Below are 21,373 nucleotides of genomic sequence, written 5' to 3' on the forward strand. Positions count from 1 at the left end.
TCGGCTAATGGGGGTGATTGTCATCGATAAAGGCCAGCACATGAATGACATTCCTGAGAACCAAGCATGGGAATGAAAGCTGGTGACAGCTGAGCCTGCTGGACTGGCCGCGGGGGCACCGCTGGAATCTAAGTGGAGCCGGATGGAGCAGAGAGGGGGGACGCAGAGGCTGGAAAGCATGGTTGGCCTATACAAAGACCCCAGAGACCGGCCGTCCCGCGACAAGGCGCCTCTTTAAATCTGGAGCGCCGGCGTAGCCTGAGCGAAACACATTGCGCACTTAACTGGCAGCCCACCATTAGCAGAAGACAGACAGACAATGAGAAGTGTGCGCACGCCGGTGATCAATTAGTGCTGCCACAGGACCCAGAATAAAGCAGCATCCTCATTCCTCCTAGCCTGGGGCTGGCAAGGGGGGCTTTGAGGGAGGGCGGGGGGAATCACTTTGTTCTTCGCATTCTCCTCGGTCATCTTCAAGCCGACCTTGCTGCGCTACCTACTCCTACTTCTCCTTGTTACTGTGCATATTAAATGAGACGTCCCATGTCATTAGAAGAGCCATGCATGGCGGCATCCTCTGTGCTCACAAAACAGCCCGAGTGCATCTCTTCTCTCCTAATGACACGGGACTGTCAGAGAAGACGCATGTGCTGTAATTGGGGGCCCATTCACATCACAACTCTAGTGTTGACGCACCGTGTTAGCATGTTTCCACGTGCTCTTGAACTGTGTTTTATTTTTACTTGCGCTGATTTTTATTTTACCTGGGTCACTTTTTTTTTTTTTTAACTTGTATTATTGTTTTTTTTTTTTTTTTAACTTGAACAAAATTCCTCTTTCCCATTCATGCATTGTTGTGCACTGACATGCATTGTATTGCGTTTCGTTCTGTTTTAGTAGATGGGCGGCATGGTTCCAAGTTTACAAAAGGGCCAGGGACTTACGTACATTTTATACACATAGGACAGCTCATTTAAATAAATGGGCTGCATAGGCACACATGGAAATACACACACACGCTCTGTCGCATCTGTGTGAACTGTGTCTAAATTATTCGATTTTTCCACCTGAAACGAAAAATCCTGCTTCTCATTTCCATGCTGTGGTGCATTCGCCTTACATTGCATTGCTTACACTGCGCTGAAAAATAGAGAATTCAGTATTTTTGTTTTTCTTCAGAGCAACAAAGCAACAACCTCAATTTAATATCATTGTTCCTGTGCTGTACAAGCATTGGGAAGGAGTTGCAATGCTAGCGCTGATGTGAGTTTTTACTTGCACAGCGTTTTTTAAATGCATTGTGGGTTTTCTTTCTACTTGAATATATAATAAATAAGAAGATATAAATATATAATATAAATATAAATAAATATGACATGCTAACATAAATATGACAAACATAAATATATAACGAAATATACAAATAAATAAAATCATAAAATAGATACATAAATAATATATAAAATAAATAAATATATAATATAAATATAAATAAACATAACATGCTAATATAAATACTTAATACATAAATAAAATAAGCATATTATTAATAAATACAAAATAAAAATAGATAAATAATTATACTTAATAATTGTATAAATATAATAAAAGTAATAAAAAAAATAGATAACACATAACAAATATAAAATAAATATATAACATATGTATTTTATATATGTATTTATACATATAAACATGCTAATAAAAATACAAAGTTTATTTATTTATTTTTATTTCACCCCCTCTATGTAACAATGTAGCATTAATTTACTTCTTTGAAAAAAGTAAATATAACAGTTTTCCATTTATTTTACACGCGCTTACCTTACTCTTCATACCTGTTTAAAAACTACTTCTGCTTCACTTCCTGGACAGACTTTAAGTCATGACACAGGAAGGCGTTGACCAGCTGACCTCATTGGCACAAACCCTACATCATCGGACTCCATAACGGTGCCAGGGCTTGGGGGACCTACAGCCATTCATTCTGTAATACTCGGCCAGAGATCGTCTGTGCAAGTTAAAGTCCTTGGCTGGGCTATAGCCACATGCCCTTTTTGCTTGCCATCCGGTAAGCAGGTTTTTCTTGAGGTAGAGGGGCACTTTTTGGTTTGAACCACTGTGGTGCCACTAGGAAGAGGATTTATTTCTTCCTATATTTTGATCAATAACATGCCGTTTCAAGATTTTCCTGCAATAATTGGGACGGTTTGAAGCAGCTTCTCTCATTTTCTATCTATTATTGCCTGCATCATCTACCCTCAGCTAGTCAACTCATGAACTAAAGTCTGACCAGGAAGTAAAGAAGTAATACATAAGTGTTTTTAAACAGCTATGAAGAGAGTTAGGTAAGCATCTGTAAAATTAATGGAAGGCTGTTTTATATTTGCAAAAGAAGTAGATTAATGCTAAATTGGTACATAGGGGGGCTGGAATTTAGAAAAAAAAGTGAACAAAGCTGAACTTAATCTTAAATATACAAATAAAATAAATATGAATAGTAATAAAATAAATTATAAAATGGATCATATATAAATAATATAAATATAAATAAATGTAACATGCTATATATAAAAAACATTATTCAGTCTTTTTTGATGGGTTCGCAAATGAGGATGTGAAAAATGGTCATGAATGGCCAATGACAACCTTTGCGGATTGGCCCCACCGGCTATTATTTTGTCGCCATGAAAACTACAACTTAGTATAAGACAAAAAATAGAAATTCCGACATGTTCAAATATTTATGGGGGCTACTTGCAAAAGTGGACAATGATATTTTTACCTTTTGACTCGATGAAATTTGGGCAAGGACTTAGTCCGACAGACGGCAGGAACTAAACCTGGTGAGTGACGGGGACTGAACCTGATGAAGGGCGAGGACTGAACCTGATGAAGGGGCGAGGATTGGACCTGATGAAGAGCGAGGATTTCACCTGATGAAGGGCAAAGATTGGACCTGATGAAGGGCGAGGACTGAACCTGATGAAGGGTGAGGACTGAACCTGATGAAGGGCGAGGACTGAACCTGATGAAGGGCGAGGATTGAACTTGATGAAGGGCGAGGACTGAACCTGATGAAAGGTAAGGACTTAACCTGAGGAAGGGCGAGGACTGAACCTGATGAAAGGCGAGGATTGAACCTGATGAAGGGTGAGGACTGAACCTGATGAAGCATGAAGGCTGAATCTGATAGGAGGCAGGAACTAAATCTGGTGAAGGATGGGGGCTGAACCTGATGAAGGGTGAGAATTGGACCTGATAAAGGGCGAGAATTTGACCTGATGAAGGGCGAGGACTGAACCTGTTGGAGGGAGAGGACTGAACCTGATGAAGAACAGGGACTAAACCTAATGATGGGCGAGGATTGAACCTGATGAAGGGCGAGGACTGAACCTGATGAAGGATGGGGACTGAATCTTATAGGAGGCAGGAACTAAACCTGGTGAAGGACAGGGACTGAACCTGATGAAGTGCGAGAATTGAACTTGAAGAAGGGCGAGGACTTAACCTGATGAAGGACTGGGACTGAACCTGATGAAGGGCAAGGACTGAACCTGATGAAGGACAGGGACTGAACCTGATGAAGAGCGAGGACTGAACCTGATGAAGGCCGAGGACTGAACTTGATGATGTTCAGGGACTGAACCTGATGACATTCAAGCACTAAACCTGATAAATGATGGGGACTAAACCTGATGAAGGGCGAGGACTGAACCTGATGAAGGGCGAGGACTGAACTTGATGACGTTCAGGGACTGAACCAGATGAAGGGCGAGGACTGAACTTGATGATGTTCAGGGACTGAACCAGATGAAGGGTGGGTATTCAACCAACCACATATAGACTTCCCAGCAGGGGCCCATGTAACAGGGTGACAACGCAGGAGCACAATTGGGAGAATGGGTCAGAGTGTTGTCACTTTATAACAGAAAGTGCCTGAACAAGGATCTTCATGGCAGGATCACCAGGCAGGGACTATTCTCATAAAAGCTGTTAAAGTTTGATATGAGAATTTAGTGATTGGGCTACATCTATTTGAACACATGAACAGAGAGAGGACCCTTTTATTTTAACACAGCCAGCACGGGGGGGCATTGTTCTCTAGTTGTGCATTGGGGTGCCTATCTAAATGAATGGAACCAGAGTGCAGCACAAACTGTATCACATAGTAAACTGATGACACATCAGAGTGAATGGCCTCTTACACTCCAAGTAAAGAACACACCCAATAGGATAATTCAAGGCTCTGTAATTTCTTCCATGGTTATGGTGGCACGGTCAGAGGTGAGCGAGGCAAGAAGTCACTCTGCTGTAGGGTGAGCCAGATTTAACTCTCTTTAGTTGCTATCAATCCACGGCTATCGCACAAAGTGCTGCACCTTTGAAGTCAAACTAATTAGATTCCAAACATTTTGTCAAACAGCTTAGCATGGGCGGCCAATAAGCTCCGTCTGCCTAAACACGGCTTTAAAGCTGTTGATGCTTCTTGTCTTAAAGGGAAGCCACGGTGTGCTGTCTGTGAACGCATGATCTGACTACTTACCGGACGGCGATCTTTCTTGCAATGATTTTACATGCCCCAAATATTTCCATATTTTTCGTAAATGTGTTTCATATGCATATTTCAAGATACTCCCCCTAGTGGTTAGGGTCAGTACAGCCTGCACAGGTAACCAGCATATTTATCTTCCCCTGTGTATGCATTTATAAAATAAATACCCACTATACACTGAGAAAGGGGCCACAATTCATTATCAACCGAAATCCCTGATTAAAGTAACACTTATAGTGTTACTAAACCCACAACACTAAAATCAGTGTTTATATGCAGGACAGCATTCTTGTTATACTCACTGTGGGACCTAAGGGGTTAATCATCTAAATTGTGTAAAAAGGCTGTTTGATCCTGTCTTCTCTGATCCTCCCCTTCTTTTGCTGTACCCAATCTATCTCCTGATAGTACAGAGTCTTGGGGACACTCTGCACATGCTCAGTTTGGTGTGTATTGCTAGAGAGTTTTTATTTTGGGAGGGTGCAGGTGATCAGCACAGGGCCAATCAGTACTGTCCAAAGGAGCCCTACAGCCTCATAGGACAGTCAGTTTTTTAACACAAAGTTCATCCTACAAGCTTTACTCAGACACTGATAGAAGTTACTACAGTAGACTGCTAAATACTTCTGATTAAAAAAAAGTATTTAGCAGTTTATATTTACTCAAATAATTGCATTTACATGTTCTGTGTACTGTGGGAGACCGGATATAGTGAATGCAGTATCCTGGGTTTGGTAACACTTTAAGGTAAACTAAAGTGTGCATAAGGCATGCCAAAGTGGCTTCTCGTCAAAATTAGCATGCCTGAAGCACTATTTAGCAAAGCTTTGCATCTTCATGAAGAGGTGCTCAATGGTGCATAAGGCATGCCAGAATGGCCTAAGATACCACTTTAAAGCGGAACTACACTGTACCTGAGCATCACAAACTAAAAATACTGTTTAATTATTTTTTAATATTCAAAGCAAACCCTCCCATCCATTCATGTCCTCATGCTTTATTTTGTTGAGAAATCCCTTTGAAATAATCCCTAGCATTGATGGTGTCAGTGGGAGGAATAGTGCCCCATTGACAGTGTCAGTGGGAGGAATAGTGCCCCATGGATGGTGTCAGTGGGAGGAAGGGTGCCCCATTAATGGTGTCAGTGGGAGGAGTAATGCCCCATCGATGGTGTCAGTGGGAGAAATAGTGCCCCATCGATGGTGTCAGTGGGGGGAATAGTGTCCCATTGTTGGTGTCAGTGGAAGGAATAGTGCCCCATTGACAGTGTCAGTGGGAGGAAGGGTGCCCCATTAATGGTGCCAGTGGGAGGAATAGTGCCCCATTATTGGTCTTAGCAGGAGAAATAGTACCCCATCGATGGTGTCAGTGGGAGGAATGGTGCCTCATCATTGGTGTCAGTAGTAGGAATAGTGTCCCATCTCTGGGTTCAGTTGGAGGTATATTGTCCCAAGGGCCGAGTAGAGGCAAGCAGAGGGCTGCATCTGGCCTCCGAGCTGCAGTTTGGGGACCATTGTGCTAGATGATTAAAAAAGAAAGGCAGGAAAAAAGGGGCACTCTCCGACTTGCTGCGGATTCTAATGCATGTCCTCCAGCCAGGAAACTAGTTGCTGCAGCTTGTGATGCACACTGTGAGAAGCTCACAGTGTGCAGCAAGCAATTTTAGTACAGGAGAGGAGCCTGTACATCTCTGCAAGACTGCAGGTATGGCCGTATCCATCAGCTTTACATCGGACGATGTAAGGCGCACATACATTAGGCACCAGAACGCACAAAAGAAGGGAAGCCGTGAACGCCGCCGCTCATTACCGTACTAAAGAGAAAAAAAAGAAGCATAAAGAAAGCCATGCGCCCATTGATTCTGTAAGAACCAAAGAGATGATTGTAACAATATTTAATAAGACATTGGCGGAGGAGACTTTGATGTAATATTCGCGGTGAGAAGCGTCTGATAAGAGGAATTTTGTGCAAATCGAAGGGATCCCCCTCATCTAGAGAAAACAAGAAAACACAACATAAAGGAAGAGAGTTTACAGGAGAGAAATACATACAATGCCACCAGCCATCAGCCTTTCATCTGATCCGGCTGCACTCTATACATGACAAGAGAAGAAGAGATGCTGTTTTGTTTCTGTCTACTTTTTAAAAGTAGAAAAGGAAGCGCGATATTAAAAATGTATAAATCTCGATGTTCAATGCAAACAAAAAAAACGTTTTTTTTTTTCTCTTTTGGAATCCCGGCGTTCGGGGTGCGCATAGAGTGGGCCGGCTGGGGAGGTGACGGTGACCTCGTATGACAAAGAGTTTTGGGGCTTTGGGAATTATTCACATGAGCAGCCAGGGGGTGATAAAATCATGTGGTTGAGCCACACTTTTACCACACGGGAAGTGGTGTTGGCCCAGTCCAGGAATCATTCTCACAAGCGACAAGGTAAAAATTAAGCAGTTGAGTTGCGGTTTTACCACCCCTACCTCGACGGTCTGTAGGAAAAATGGCATGTAGCTGGCACAGCACGAGTTGCACACATGCCTTGATTCGCAGTCGCGGCGAACTTTAAACGCCGTGGCACCTTCAGTACCGCTGCCGAATGCATCCCATTGAAGTTAACCACTTGCTGACCAAGCTTTTTCTATCCCTCTAACAGGAAGTGATTGAAGAAGGACCTCCATGGCAGGATCACTGGGGATTTGGGGGAACAAGGGAAAAACAGGAGGAACCAGGGAAAAATAGGAGGTGCCCGCGAAAAATAGGAGGTGCCCGGGAAAATAGGAGGAACCAGGGGAAAATAGGAGGTGCCCGGAAAAATAGGAGGAACCAGGGAAAAATAGGAGGTGCCAGGAAAAAATAGGAGGAACCAGGGAAAAATAGGTGGTGCCAGGGAAAAATAGGAGGAACCAGGGAAAAATAGGAGGTGCCAGGGGAAAATAGGAGGGACCAGGGAAAAATAGGAGGGACCAGGGAAAAATAGGAGGTGCCAGGGGAAAATAGGAGCAGATAGGATCTGAAACTTCAGCTGCAAGTGATGAATGGGAGCTAATTGGCATTGTCAGGTGGGATATACACAACATGATGTGGCATCAATACAACCCCCAGATAATCACCTCCACATCTCCATATATTACACATCGGGATTTCTTGGATCGATTGCCAGAAAAAACAAATATCAGTGGAGATCTTTATTAATTCCGGAATATTCCTGATCTGCTCCGCAAAACAATTGAAGTCAGAGCTCAATGACAACAAGTCCTGACCTCTGACCTCGGTCAATATACTCCAGTGTATGTGATTTCCTCCGAAGAGTCAATTCAGGAGCAATTAACAGGCGCCCAGACGTCAGAGGTCACAGCGCCAAGGAACAAAAAAAAATGGTGCCGTAATGAGCAGTAATGTTCAAACCTGGGGGCCGAAGCTTAAAGTGGACCTGTCATCAGATATATAATTTTATAGTGCAGCATGCTACATAATGGTGTTTATTTACTAAAGGCAAATAGACTGTGCACTTTGCAAGTGCAGTTGCTCCAGAGCTTAATAAATGAGGTAAAGCTTCACTTTGCAAAGAATACCCAATCACATGCAAGGAAAATTAAAAAAAAAAAAAATAATTATGCTTGCACATGATTGGTTGGTGGAAGTCACTAGAGCTTCTGCTAATTTACTAAACTCTGGAGCAACTGCTCTTGCAGGGTGCATTTTCACTTTGCAAAGTGCAAAGTCTATTTGCCTTTAGTAAATCAAGCCCAATATCTTAGTGTGACAATTCCAGGTATTTATTACCTCTCATAGAGATCACAGTAATTCCCCCTGACAATGACTTCATCTGCTTTTCTCTCACGGGCGCCGCCATCTTTATCAAGGATCACCATCACCTTCCTGGATTGAGATGCCACATATGGGTTGATTTACTGAAGGCAAATACAATATGCACTTTGCAAGAGCAGTTGCTCCAGAGCTTAGTAAATGAGGAGAAGTCCTGCTGACTTCCATCATCCAATCATATGCAAGCATTTGGTACTTTTGTAAAGTGTAGCTTTACCTCATTTACTAAGCTCTGGAGAAACTGCACTTGCAGAGTGCAAATGCACTTCACAAAGGGCACAATCTATTTGCCTTTAGTAAATCAACCCCATTGATACACTAAACCTCAGATTCCAATGATGTTGTAGTGAGTTAGTATGGCCACTAGAGGCACCATAATTGCAACTCCCTTGAGATAATAATTTCCCTTTGAAATAATAAAATATTCTGATTCGGATACATTGTAACTAGAAGAGCAGATATAGTTTCTTATATTCTTAGTAGAGTTTCATTCACATCTCCGTTTGCAGCTGCCCTACACTGGAGAAACTCTCAAAAGAAGCGCCTGACCATTTTTTTTTAAACAAGGCACCACACCAAAAAGTATGGTACTTTGTTGCTATGCGTTTTGACTCACGCGCATTAGCAATATGCATATGGGTGCCATTATGAATAAATGGAACTGCTGCACGTCTGCAAAAGGGCTGCGTGTTTCTGTGTGCTGTAGGAAAGTGTGCAATGTTGCGTGTGTTCCCCCAACATACAAGTGTGAACATAGCCTAAGTATTAAGCATACTAAGGACAGTCAGATGGACACTGCGCAGGATCTCAGCCCTGCAGGTAAAATACACTGACAGACAGATGGACAGCATGTGTGATTTCATCTCAGCGGGAAAATATATGGACAGACAGACAGCACGCAGGATCTCAGCTCTGCAGGGAAACTATGTGGATGGACAGACAGACAACACGCATAATCTCAGCTCTGCAGGGAAACTATGTGGATGGACAAACAACATGCATGATCTCAGCATGTGTGATTTCATCTTAACAGGAAAATACACGGACAGAGGGACAGAAGACAGGATCTCAGCCCTGCAGGGAAACTATGTGTATAAACAGACAGGCAACATGCAGGGTCTCAACCCTGCTGGGAAACGATGTTGACAAACAACAGACCTGCAGGGAAACAATGTGGATGGACAGACAGGCAACACACAGGATCTCAGCTCTACAGGGAAACAATGTGGATGGACAGACAGGCAACACACAGGATCTCAGCTCTACAGGGAAACTATGTGGATGGACAGACAGACAACACACAGGATCTCAGATCTGCAGGGAAACTATGTGGATGGACAGACAGGCAACATGCAGGATTTAAGCTCTGCAGGGAAACGATGTGGACAAACAGACAACACACAGGATCTCAGCCCTGCAGAGAAACTATGTGGACAGACAGACAGACAGCACGCAGGATTGAAGCTCTGCAGGAAAACGATGTGGACAGGCAGACAACACACAGGATCTCAGATCTGCAGGGAAACAATGTGTATGGACAGACAGGCAACATGCAAGATTTAAGCTCTGCAGGGAAACGATGTGGACAAACAGACAACACACAGGATCTCAGCCCTGCAGAGAAACGATGTGGACAGACAGACAGACAGCACGCAGGCTCTGGAGGAACTCCAAGTACCTATAGACCTTTGTGTGTTGTATGAGAATTTTGGTTTCTCCATCAGTTGATGCTACATTTGCTTGTCTGCACCTTATAAAGCTAAACACAAGAAGCATTCTACACTTTCTATAAAGACATGTGTCTGTAGATTAGAATCAAAGAGGACCTGTCATTAAAATCCTGACTCTGGGTGAAGCAGTGGAAAATCCATCTGCATTACCGATGCTCGGTGATTACAAACAGTATCTGTTTATTAAAAGGAATGAAGTAGCAGCAGCGGCAGCCGTCCTGACCTTAAGCCTAGGCAATGATTACATGGTATGCTGCTACAAGCATTGTGGATGTTTAAAATCATTAGAGACCGCAGAGAGTCCATTGTGTCTTATCACATGGAAGAGAAAAATTTTGTTCTTACATTCAAATTAGGTTCACATTCTATTTATGTCTTAAATTGTGAATATTTTTTCATAAGGTGATCTGACTTGATTGATTTTTATACTTGGTCCATTTATACTCTACTCCTGAAAACGATCGAGTTAAATAAAAAAATGTAATTATTCCAAAAAAAAATAAAAAATCCATGTGCTAATTTTACCAAACATATATTTAAAATAGATTGTAAGACTACCATATATACTTATTTGTAGATTGGAGTACCAAAATGATCAGGGTATGAAGCGATCGGACCGAAACAAGCAAGACACATTACAAGTCCATCCAAGCTAAGTGGACTTTAGTTCCCTTTTAAAGCAGAACTCCAGCCAAAAACAAGAAAAAAAAAATTAACTGCCCATTAAAAAAACAAAATAACAAAACTGGCTTTTGCAGCAATATTCACAGATTTCACCTGCAGTACTTTTTTTCTGCCACTAGATGTCCTAGCATCATTCAACTCAGGTTGTCCTGGACCTGCCTCCTGCCTGTGACTGGACAATGAAAGGATAAGTAGAACAGTGATGAGCGAATCTCTCCATCACTCTGCTCTCTCCTCCTATCAGCGTGCTTCTTGTCAGCACGTGAACTGATTAGCTTCTTGTGCTGCTTCTTTATCTCACACTCCAGCTCTGCTGTACAGAGGTCACATTCAGGTGCTTGTATTTAAAAATTTGATATTTAATGATACATTCATGGTTACAGAGCTGCATTCATTTGTGTCTTTTATAACTGCCCGGAGTTCTGCTTTAAGTCATTCTGTGATCACATCTCCCTATGGATGGGGGAGGGGGTGGGGATGCGGAAAGCAGTTATTACCTTTCCGGGAAGATTATAAAAGACAGATAAGTGTGTTTTAGAGGCAGGAAGAGAACACAGGTGAGTCAGCTCCTGATCTGCCAAACAAACAGGAATATTCTTATCTGTGACAGCGATTTAATGAGACGAGGGGGCGGCACAAACCGCTCCTCATTAATCACATGCTGGTGGTGATAACACCCTTGTTAAAGTGGAACTTCACTTTCTCAATCAACATTGATTATGTTTAATCCTTATGCTACCAGCATTAGTAATTAGATAGGAAAGTATATTATATTTACAGGTTTTATATATTTTTTTTGGTACTTCCTGGTTTCTGGCCTAGACCAATATGATGTCATACATCCCAGAAGTCTTCAGGGGGGAGGAGGGGCCTTTGTCAGTTAAGCACTCCTTAATGTGCAGCTCTTGGGACACCTATCAATCTCTCTAACATGTCTAGCATCTAATTCTTCTAGAAGCACATTTGTGAGGTCAGGCACTGATGTTGGACAAGAAGGCTTGCCCTCGCAGTCTCTGCTCTAATTCATCCCAAATGTGTTCTATCGGGTTGAGGTCAGGACTCTGTGCAGGCCAGTAAAGTTCCTCCACCCCAAACGTGCTCATCCATGTCTTTATGGACTTTGCTTTGTGCACTGGTGTGCAGTCATGGTGGAACAGGAAGGGACCATTCCCAAACTGTTCCCACAAAGTTGGGAGCATGAAATTGTCCAAAATGTCTTGGTATGCTGACGCCTTAAGAGTTTCCTTCACTGGAACTAAGGGGCCAAGCCCAACCCCGGAAAAACAACCCCCACACCATACTCCCCCCTCCACCAAATGATTGGACCAGTGCACAAAGCAAGGTCCATAAAGACATGGATGAGCGAGTTTGGGGTGGAGGAATTTGACTGGCCTGCACAGAGTCCTGACCTCAACTTGACAGAACACTTTTGGGGTGTATTAAAGCGGAGACTGCGAGCCAGGCATTCTCATCTACATCAGTGCCTGATCTAACAAATGCACTTCTGGAAGAATGGTCAAACATTCCCATAGACACACTGCTAAACCTTGTGGACAGCCTTCCGAGAAGAGTGGAAGCTGTTATAGCTGCAAAGGGTGGGCCAACTCAATATTGAACACTACGGACTAAGACTAGTATGCTATTAAACTTCACGTGTGCGTGTAAAGGCAGGTGTCCCAATACTTTTGGTAATATAGTGTATACTGTATGTATTTCTTTAGGTGGTCATAATGTATTGGGCATATTTGTATGTATATATGTATAAAATCTATGGGCTGTCTCTCTAACGTCCCCATACACACTATTAGATTTTCTGCAGGTTTTTGTCTTCAGCTTTACCAAAACCATGTAGTGCAAGGGCCTGCCTGATTGCATACACATTGAAACACCTTGTACACGCGGTCAGAGATTCCGTCGGAATGTGTCAGATCGGAGCGTTTTGTCGGATAATCCGACTGTGTGTGGTCTGCATCGGACTGTTTCCGTCGGAATATCCGTCGGACCAACTTTTCCAACTTGCCGGAAATATTTTCCGACAAAATGCTTCGATCGGACATACTCCGATCATGTGTAGCCTACCCAGACGGACAAAGTGCCACGCATGCTCAGATCAAATTCCTAGACCAAAGCTATTGGCTACTAGCCTGAACGTAGTCCCGTCGTAACGAAATAACGTCATCGGGTTATGTACAATCGGATTTTCCGACAACTTGGTCCGACCGTGTGTATGCAACATCACTTCCGGACCTCGTCTCCGACCGTGTGTACAAAGGCTTAAGGTTTGACCTCATATTATATGGTTTTGGTAAATCTGAAGACAAAAATCTGCCGAAAATGTAACAGTGTGTATGGGGCTTAAGAATAGGATGAAGCTATGCAAATTTCTGTTTTTGATTTAACCACTTGAGGTCCAGGCCATAGCCGAATAACGGCTACAGTGTGGACCTCAATTTGCAGGAGGCCATCATAGGATGTCCTCCCCTGTGCACACTCCCTGCACACGGGAGCGAGCTGTGATCACTAAGTCAGTGAAACTCGGGTGATCACCGATCCAAGTAAGGGGCTGGTCCTGAATCCCTTACCATGTGATCAGCTGTTAGCCAATGACAGCTGACCACATGATGTAAACAAAACCTTGGTAATCTTTTTCTTTTTCTCCTCACGCTGCCACCTGCCAGTGCCCACCAGTGCCACCTATCAATGCCCCCAAGTGCCACCTATTAATGCTCACCAGTGGTGCCAATCATTGCTACCTATCAGTGTAAGCAATCAGTGCCCATTATTGGCACCCATCAGTGCCCATCACTGCCAACTCATCAGCGTACATCAATGAAGGAGAAAAATTACCTGTTTGTAAAGTTGTATGACAAAATATAAAACAAAAAAAAGATATTTTTTTTAATATTCAGACTTTTTCAATTTTTTTAACAAAAAATAAAAACCGGAGAGGTGATCAAATACCACCAAAAGAAAGCTCTATTTGTGTGAAAAAAATGATAAACAATTCATTTGGGTACAGTGTAGCATGACCGCGCAATTGTCATTCAAAGTGCGACAGAGCTGAAAGCTGAAAATTGGTCTGGACAGGAGGGGGGTTTAAGTGCCCGGTAAGCAAGTGGTTAATTGTCTAATGAGTACCTAATTGATTCCTGGTGTGTGAAATGTGTTTATATAAAGAGATGTAAAACTATTGTCATTACATGTTTGTTCCAAGCTGAAGAAGGGCGGAAGCTTTACAGCCTGAAACTGTTGAACCAGAACGAAATGCAATTTATTTCTATATGAATATACCGAAATAAATCGTTTTAAGTGCAGCAATCCTTGGACTCTTTTCTATATATGGCCATTAGGGAAGGCCTGATTGTATGCACTGGAAGACTGCCATGGTGCTGTTTGCCTCACTTTTGAAGATATATATATATATATATATATAATTATTTAAAAAACTGTATATATATATATATATATATATATATATATATATATATATATATATATATATGTATATATATATATATATATATATATATATATATATATATGTATATATATATATGTATATATATATATATATATATATATATATATATGTATATATATATATATATATATGTATATATATATATATATATATATATGTATATATATATATATATATATATATATGTATATATATATATATATATATATATGTATATATATATGTATATATATGTATATATATATACACACATACATATTAAAGAATATATTAATAAAAATTTTATTTTATTTTTTAAGATGCGTATTAAGGGCTTAGGGATGCAATTACAAGTAAAAATCATTTCCAGTAGGCCCAGTATACACCAATGCAAGGACGCTAGGGCGACGACAGAACGCACCATATTTAAATGCAGGAAGGAAATACAAAATTAAGGAAATTTCTTAACAAAAAAAAAAAATGCGTACCAAAAACGCGCAATGCGTGTCAATGCAAGTGCTTTAACGCACATCAGCATGCAGGTGGTGTGAAGCCAGGTGTTTGGCCGGTGTCCCCATGTGAGCGGAGTGAAGAAATATCTGGCATGTCACTACACATCACACAGACGGGGGGATCTCAGTTCAGCCATGACTGCTGTCTACAATAAAAATCGCGTCGTACTTGGCACGCCACGACCAAGGCCAAAAGACACATCCGGGTGCCCCGTGGCAGTGCGGGGGTTAATGGGTACAGGTTGTTTTGGCTTGTACTCTGCAGGGATGAGATAACACATGGAGTTGGCAGCCGATCAGCGACAGGAGATGCTAAGACGATAATGAAAGAAGTGAAATCCGCAAGATTTATCAGATGGGATCCTATCCGGGGGTCACAGGATGATGGTGTGGAGAGCGCCTGGTCTGACCACCGGGAGGGCAATACATACATAATGAGATCATACACTGAATTAAAGGGGCACATTCATAGAAAAACATCTGCACAATTGGCTGTGCATTGAAAACAAGCACTGTGCAAATATTTATGGTAATTTGTGGTTCTGTTCGGCAAGTCTTGTGGTTGGCACACATCTTCTAAGCGGCACAGAGGTGACACCGCTATTCAGAGGCTGCAGCTTCCTGGAGCAGAAGCGCACGGCTGGGGTCTTTCCTGCGCTTTCCTCTCCTGTAGGCTCTTCAGGCCGGGTTCACACTATAGCAGGAGATGGTGACCGGCTCTCTATGGGGCTGGTTCCCATATCTCTGATGCGAATCTGGTGTGAATTTTGCACTAGAGGTCTGTGCGTCTTTTGGTCCATTTCAGGTCCGAATTCACCCCAAAATTCTGGCTAAAAATGGACCTGAACCGGTGAACGGGGACGCACCGGACCCCTGGTGGGAGCCACATTGGCATTAGGTATGAATTGAGCCTTATGCCGCGTACACACGATCAGAGTTTACGTCTGAAAAATCTTGGATGGTTTTTCCGACGGGATTCCGCTCAAGCTTGGCTTGCATAGACACGGTCACAGAAAAGTTCTTTGAACTTTTGACCGCCAAGAATGCAGTGACGTACAACACTACGACAATTAAGTTCAATGCATCAAATCGTTTCCGAGCATGTGCAGGAATTTTGCACGTCGGAATTGGTACAGGCGATTGGAATTTCCAATCTGAACTTTTTCCGTCGGAAAAATAAAGAACCTGCTCTCAAACTTTTGCTGTCGGGAATTCAGCCAGCAAAAGTCAGATGGAGCATACACACGGTTACAATCTCCAACCAAAACCTCACATCGGACTTTTGCTGGCGGAATTTCTGATCGTGTGTACGGGGCATAAGGATCCCAGTGCTTGAAACATGTTGGGATGTCATCACTGTGTACAGTAGAGCCTGGCACTCAGTCACTTAGGCCTCTTTCTCATGGACTTAGAGATGTAATAACAAGTGTTTAGCCATGTTTTTTGATGACCCTATACCACCTTTGAATGCGCTAGATAATTAAAACAATGCTACTTTTCAGAAACGCACCACCCCAAATCGCATGGTACCATGCAATCTGGTGTAGCCAAACGCACTGCATTGGTGATCTGTTTGGGATGTCATTAGGAATATATTGACACCTGCAGCAGATTGCACATCCAGTGCGTTTAGAACACAGTGCGGGATGCACACACGGAGCATACATTTCTCGCACTGCATTCTGGTGTTAGTCTGCCCTTAAACCCAAAAGCAACCATTTCTTTAACTGCAGCTTACCAATTCTAAAGCTGGCCATACAATATCCAATTTTCTTATTCAATTTTCTTTAGATTTACCTTTGTAGTGTAAGGGCCTATCTGATTGCATACACATTGAAAGTGTTCAGGTTTGACCTCATATTATATGGTTTTGGTAAATCTAAATCTAATTGTATAGTGTATGGCCATTAGATATGCCATCTGCATTTGTTTTCTATTTTAGAGTTTCTTTTACTTTCATTTGGTGATCCAGCCAGTAAGTCTGTTGCTCAGGCAAACCATTTACTACTGGCGGGGTGCTTGCAACGGTCTTTTTTTATTCATTTATAAAAAATCCCAAAAGGAACAAAACTGCTTGTTGTAACTGCTTACAAAGTGTTATCTGGAGTTTGGCTTCAATTTGTCAGTGGATCTAAATCTGATAGTTCAACTTTTGTGTGTCTGTATGCGCATTTTTTGCACTCGTAGTATTGGAGGAGAATTTTGTGGGTTTTTTTTGGGCACTCCAATTAAAGCCTATAGGGTAGGGGATATGCAATTAGCGGACCTCTAGCTGTTGCAAAACTACAAGTCCCATCATGCCTCTGGCTGACAGAGCCTTGCTATGCCTCATGGAACTTTTAGTTCTGCAACATCTGAAGGACCACTAATTGCATATCTTAGCTATAGGGCAAGCCCTGGGGACTCCATTGATTAATTTGAGGTACTTATAAAGCACCAACAATTCACACAGTGCTTGTATATTGTACATTCACATCAGTCCCTGCCCCCTAGGAGCTTACAATCTAAGGTCTCTAGCTCCCATTTATACATACACATACTAGGACCCATTTAGAGGAGCCAATTACCTGACCAGCATGTCACTGGAGTACCTGGAGGAAACCCACACAGGCACAGCGAAAACATACAAACTCCAAGCAGGTAGTGCCATGGTTGGGATTTGAACCAATGACGCCAGTGCTGGTAGGTGGATGTGCTAACCACTCAGCCACTGTGCTGCACAAGCAATTTTTTTGCACATGAGTTTCCCTGGGATTGCATGGGATTACATTTTTTTAAAAATATAAAAATAAATAAAGAGCAAAATCCAGGAAAAGTAACAAGATTAAAATCAGCATTTTGCTGTAATCAGTCTTATGCTAATGACACTAATTTGCAGACTCCATCTGTCCCCGACAATCATCACTCACATTCAGTCTGGAGTCTGTGGTGTGACCTCGAATGGGTTAACTGGTAGATTTAAAGCTGAACTCCGGGGAGCTGATACAAATTACCCTTGCAGTGGGGCTCCCCCTGCAGGGCAAGGGATAAATGTTCATCTTTTTTGTCTACGGTTCCTTACTCACCTTACCCATCGCTTGCCCGGAAGCTGCTTCTCATTGGTGCTCTTTTGGTCGTGCTCTGACATCATCAAGTATAGTGCAGGACCAGCACTCTGACATCGTCAAGTACAATGCTGGACCAGCACTCTGACATCATCAAGTACAATGCTGGACCAGCACTCTGACATCATCAAGTACAATGCTGGACCAGCACTCTGACATCATCAAGTACAGTGCTGGACCAGCACTCTGACATCATCAAGTACAATGTAAGACCAGCGGTCCTACATTGTGAGTGAGGATGGTGAGGGCCCACCCAAAGCATTAGAGGGAAGAGAAGAGCGCTGGCTACTAGAGAGTGAGAGATAAGTGAAAATTATTTTTAACCCGTTCCCACCCAACCTTATACATGACAAAGGAAGTTATATACTATTGAGTTATACTGCTGCCTACGGAAGGACTGGACACTAACTGATAATGACAGTATATGACTTTCTGGGTCCCTTGCTGGACGAAAAAGAAAATAAGACTTTCATACTCTGTGCTAAATCCTTTTTTTGAACTTCATTGTAGAACACAAAAAACTGAAAATTGTATCAAATACTTACCGTAATGTTCCTTTCCTGGTGCCAATCTATGCCAGCATACTACATGAAAAGGAAAGGAAAGGAAAATCATGGTAAGTATTTGATACAATTTTTCTGTTTTCTTGGAGTCCATTGAGGAACACAGAAGTCATATACTGCCAATTTTCGCCAGTGCCCAGTCCTCCTGTAGGTGGCGGCCTAACCCGACAGTATATGACTTCCTTTGTCCATCAATAAACAAGAAGGAAAATAGGATTTTTACATTAGCTGGTAAATCATATTTCATTGAGAGACACAAGGACACTTCATTATTTAGGCTAATGTCCAATCCTCCTGTAAGTGGCAGTATAATCAGACGGTATATGAATACCTGTGTCCCTCAATGGACAAGAAGGAAAATAGGACTTTTGCACGAACTGGTAAATCCTTTTCTTGGAATTCATGAAGGGACACAGACATTTTTTGGCAGTGTTTATTTCTCTTGGAGGTGGCAGCATAACCCAATAGCCAATGGCTTCTTGTGATTCTCAATGAACAAGAAAATAGGATTTTTGCAATCACTGCTAAAACCTTTTTTTTTTGGAGTTCATTGAGGGACACAGTTGCTTTTGGCTAGCTTTACTCCTCAGTTGGGTGGCAGTATAACCCAACAATATATGACTTCCTGTGTCCCTCAATGGACAAGAAAGAAAATGAGGATTTATGCACTCATCATTAAATCCTTTTCTTGGAATCCATTGAGGGACACAGTCATTTTTTGCTAGTGTCCTATCCTCCTGTATGCTGCAGCATAACCCAACAATATATGACTACCTGTGTCCCTCAATGGAAACAAAAGAAAATAGGATTTTTGCACTTGTTCATTATTATTATTATACAGGATTTATATAGCGCCAACAGTTTACTAAGCGCTTTACAATACAAAAGGGAGACAGTACAGTTACAATACAATAAAATGAAAAAGATTTAAGAGGGCCCTGCTCAAAAGAGCTTACAATCTAATAGGGTGGGGAAAGTGGTACAACAGGTTGTAACCATAGGGAATGAGGTGACATACATTGAGGGACACAGACGTTCTTTTGCTAGGGTCCAATCCTCCTGCAGGCGGCAGTATAACCTGACAGTATAGGGGGACATTTACTAAAACTGGTGCAAACAGAAGCTGGTGCAACTGTGCATAGTAACCAATCAGTTTCTAGGAGAAGCAAGGCACCGCTCACCAACCCAAGTACATTAGTATGTAGATAAATGTGGCCTCAGCCAGCGCCGTTCAAGCCACACCCCCTAACACGTTTCACCATGCTCACTTGGTCACAGAGGTTGAAGCTGAAGTTGGAAGCTGATTGGTTACTCAGGACTACTTTGGTTGTGTATGTTGTTTTTTGCTAGTGCTCAATGCTACTGTAGGCAACAGTATAATCCAGCAGTATATAACTACATGTGTCCCTCAATGAACTGGACAAAATAGGGCTTTTTGCACTCACGGGTAAATCCTTCTCTCGGAATTCATCGAGAGACATGGTCATTTTTTACTAAATCCAATCCTCCTGTAGGCGGCAGTATAACCTGATAGTATATGACTACCTGAGTCCCTCAATGGACAAAAAAGAAAATTAGTATTTTTGCACTCACCAGTAAATCCTTTTCTTGAAGTTCATTGAGGGACACAGTTGTTTTTTTGCTACTGTCCTATCCTCCTGTAGGCGGCAGTATAACCTGACAGTATATGACTACCTGTGTCCCTCAGTGGACAAAAAAGAAAATTAGTATTTGTGCACTTATCATTAAATCCTTTTCTTGGAGTTCATTGAGGGACACAGTTGTTTTTTGCCAGTATCTAGTCCTCCTGTAGGTGGCAATATAACCTGACTGTATAAGACTACCTGTGTCCATCAATGGATGAGAAAGTAAATGTAATGATTTTACTATAAATGTATAAAAGGAAACAAACTGTCTTTATTGTCTACAATTCAGCTTCAACATTAAAACATAATAATAATAATACCCCCCAATTGATCTCCTATATATCGGGCACTTAACCCTATTTAGGCAGCAAAGGGTTAAACGAGCGTCTGAAAGTGGCACCGGCGAAATGTTATATTAAGCAAATCTGGCCGTGCCGTATACTAACCCCTCGCAGGCTGAAACAATTGGATAATCCGCTGGTTAAACAAGGTAACCCTTATTTGTGACACACCTGATTTCTGTCAATATGTACACAGGGCTGGCGGCTCATTCGCTCTGTGACAGTCTCCATCCCTGCCAGGGAGAGAATACAATCGTCCCAACAAAAGGACACCGAGAGCTTTCACGGGCCTGAATGGAGCCAGCCGCGAGCTCAGACTATTTAACGGCTCTTAACCGCTGGAACGAGTTCAAGGCCCCGCCAACCATTCTGATTTGCACATTGTATATGGAAACCGGCAGACAACTGAGTCGCAATTTATTCAAAAGTGACATCCGCTGTATTCGTCGCACCTCGCAAAAAAAGCATTATTACATGCACACAATGGGGCGCACAAAGGCACCAAACTTCAGAAATTGTGTGTCAGCGTTCCAGTCCAGGTCAGACTGCTTGCCATAAAGTGGTTGTAACTCTCAGACATGGAATATACAAGTGTGCTTGTCTCCATCCAGAGAACTAATGGCATTTCTGTTTGCTTCAACATAAATCTCTTCTGACAAGTGTTCCTAAAACAGGGGAGGGAGCTCCAGCACACAGCCTGTGATTGATAGCCTCAGCTCAGTTCCTGTGTTCTGTGTGATGGTGGGTGTATCTTTTTTCTTCCAATCAGCTCTTACTGAGCTCAGCAGTGTGTAATCTCAGCTTCCCGCCCCCCTGCTTTCTGAAAGCTCAGACAAGCCATATGATTTCTGCACTTTGAATGGATGTAGAGAAGAGAGGGCTCCAGCATACAGCCTGTGATTGACAGCCTCAGCTCTGTTCCTGTGTGTAGGTGGGGTTTCCTCCAATCGGCTCTCACTGA

The 21,373-nt window shown here is 42.3% G+C and overlaps 1 protein-coding gene across 32 annotated transcripts in view; it reads right to left on the reverse strand.

Moving 5' to 3' along the window:
• The window catches only part of TCF7L2 (transcription factor 7 like 2), a 278,489-nt gene that overhangs the window by 86,549 nt on the left and 170,567 nt on the right, over window positions 1-21,373 (reverse strand). For 18 of the 32 annotated variants that reach the window (XM_077455005.1, XM_077455001.1, XM_077455003.1 and 15 more), the window contains one exon: window positions 18,408-18,446. The exons of the other annotated variants lie outside the window; for them this stretch is intronic. In XM_077455005.1, the coding sequence (XP_077311131.1) occupies window positions 18,408-18,446 (39 nt within the window). The remainder of the gene's footprint in view (window positions 1-18,407; window positions 18,447-21,373) is intronic. 32 annotated transcript variants of the gene reach the window in all.

The sequence above is a fragment of the Lithobates pipiens genome, unplaced genomic scaffold (assembly GCF_037356315.1).
Source record: "Lithobates pipiens isolate NorthernLeopardFrog02 unplaced genomic scaffold, aLitPip1_a1.2 Scaffold_25, whole genome shotgun sequence".
In the NCBI taxonomy this organism is placed as follows: Eukaryota; Metazoa; Chordata; class Amphibia; order Anura; family Ranidae; genus Lithobates; species Lithobates pipiens.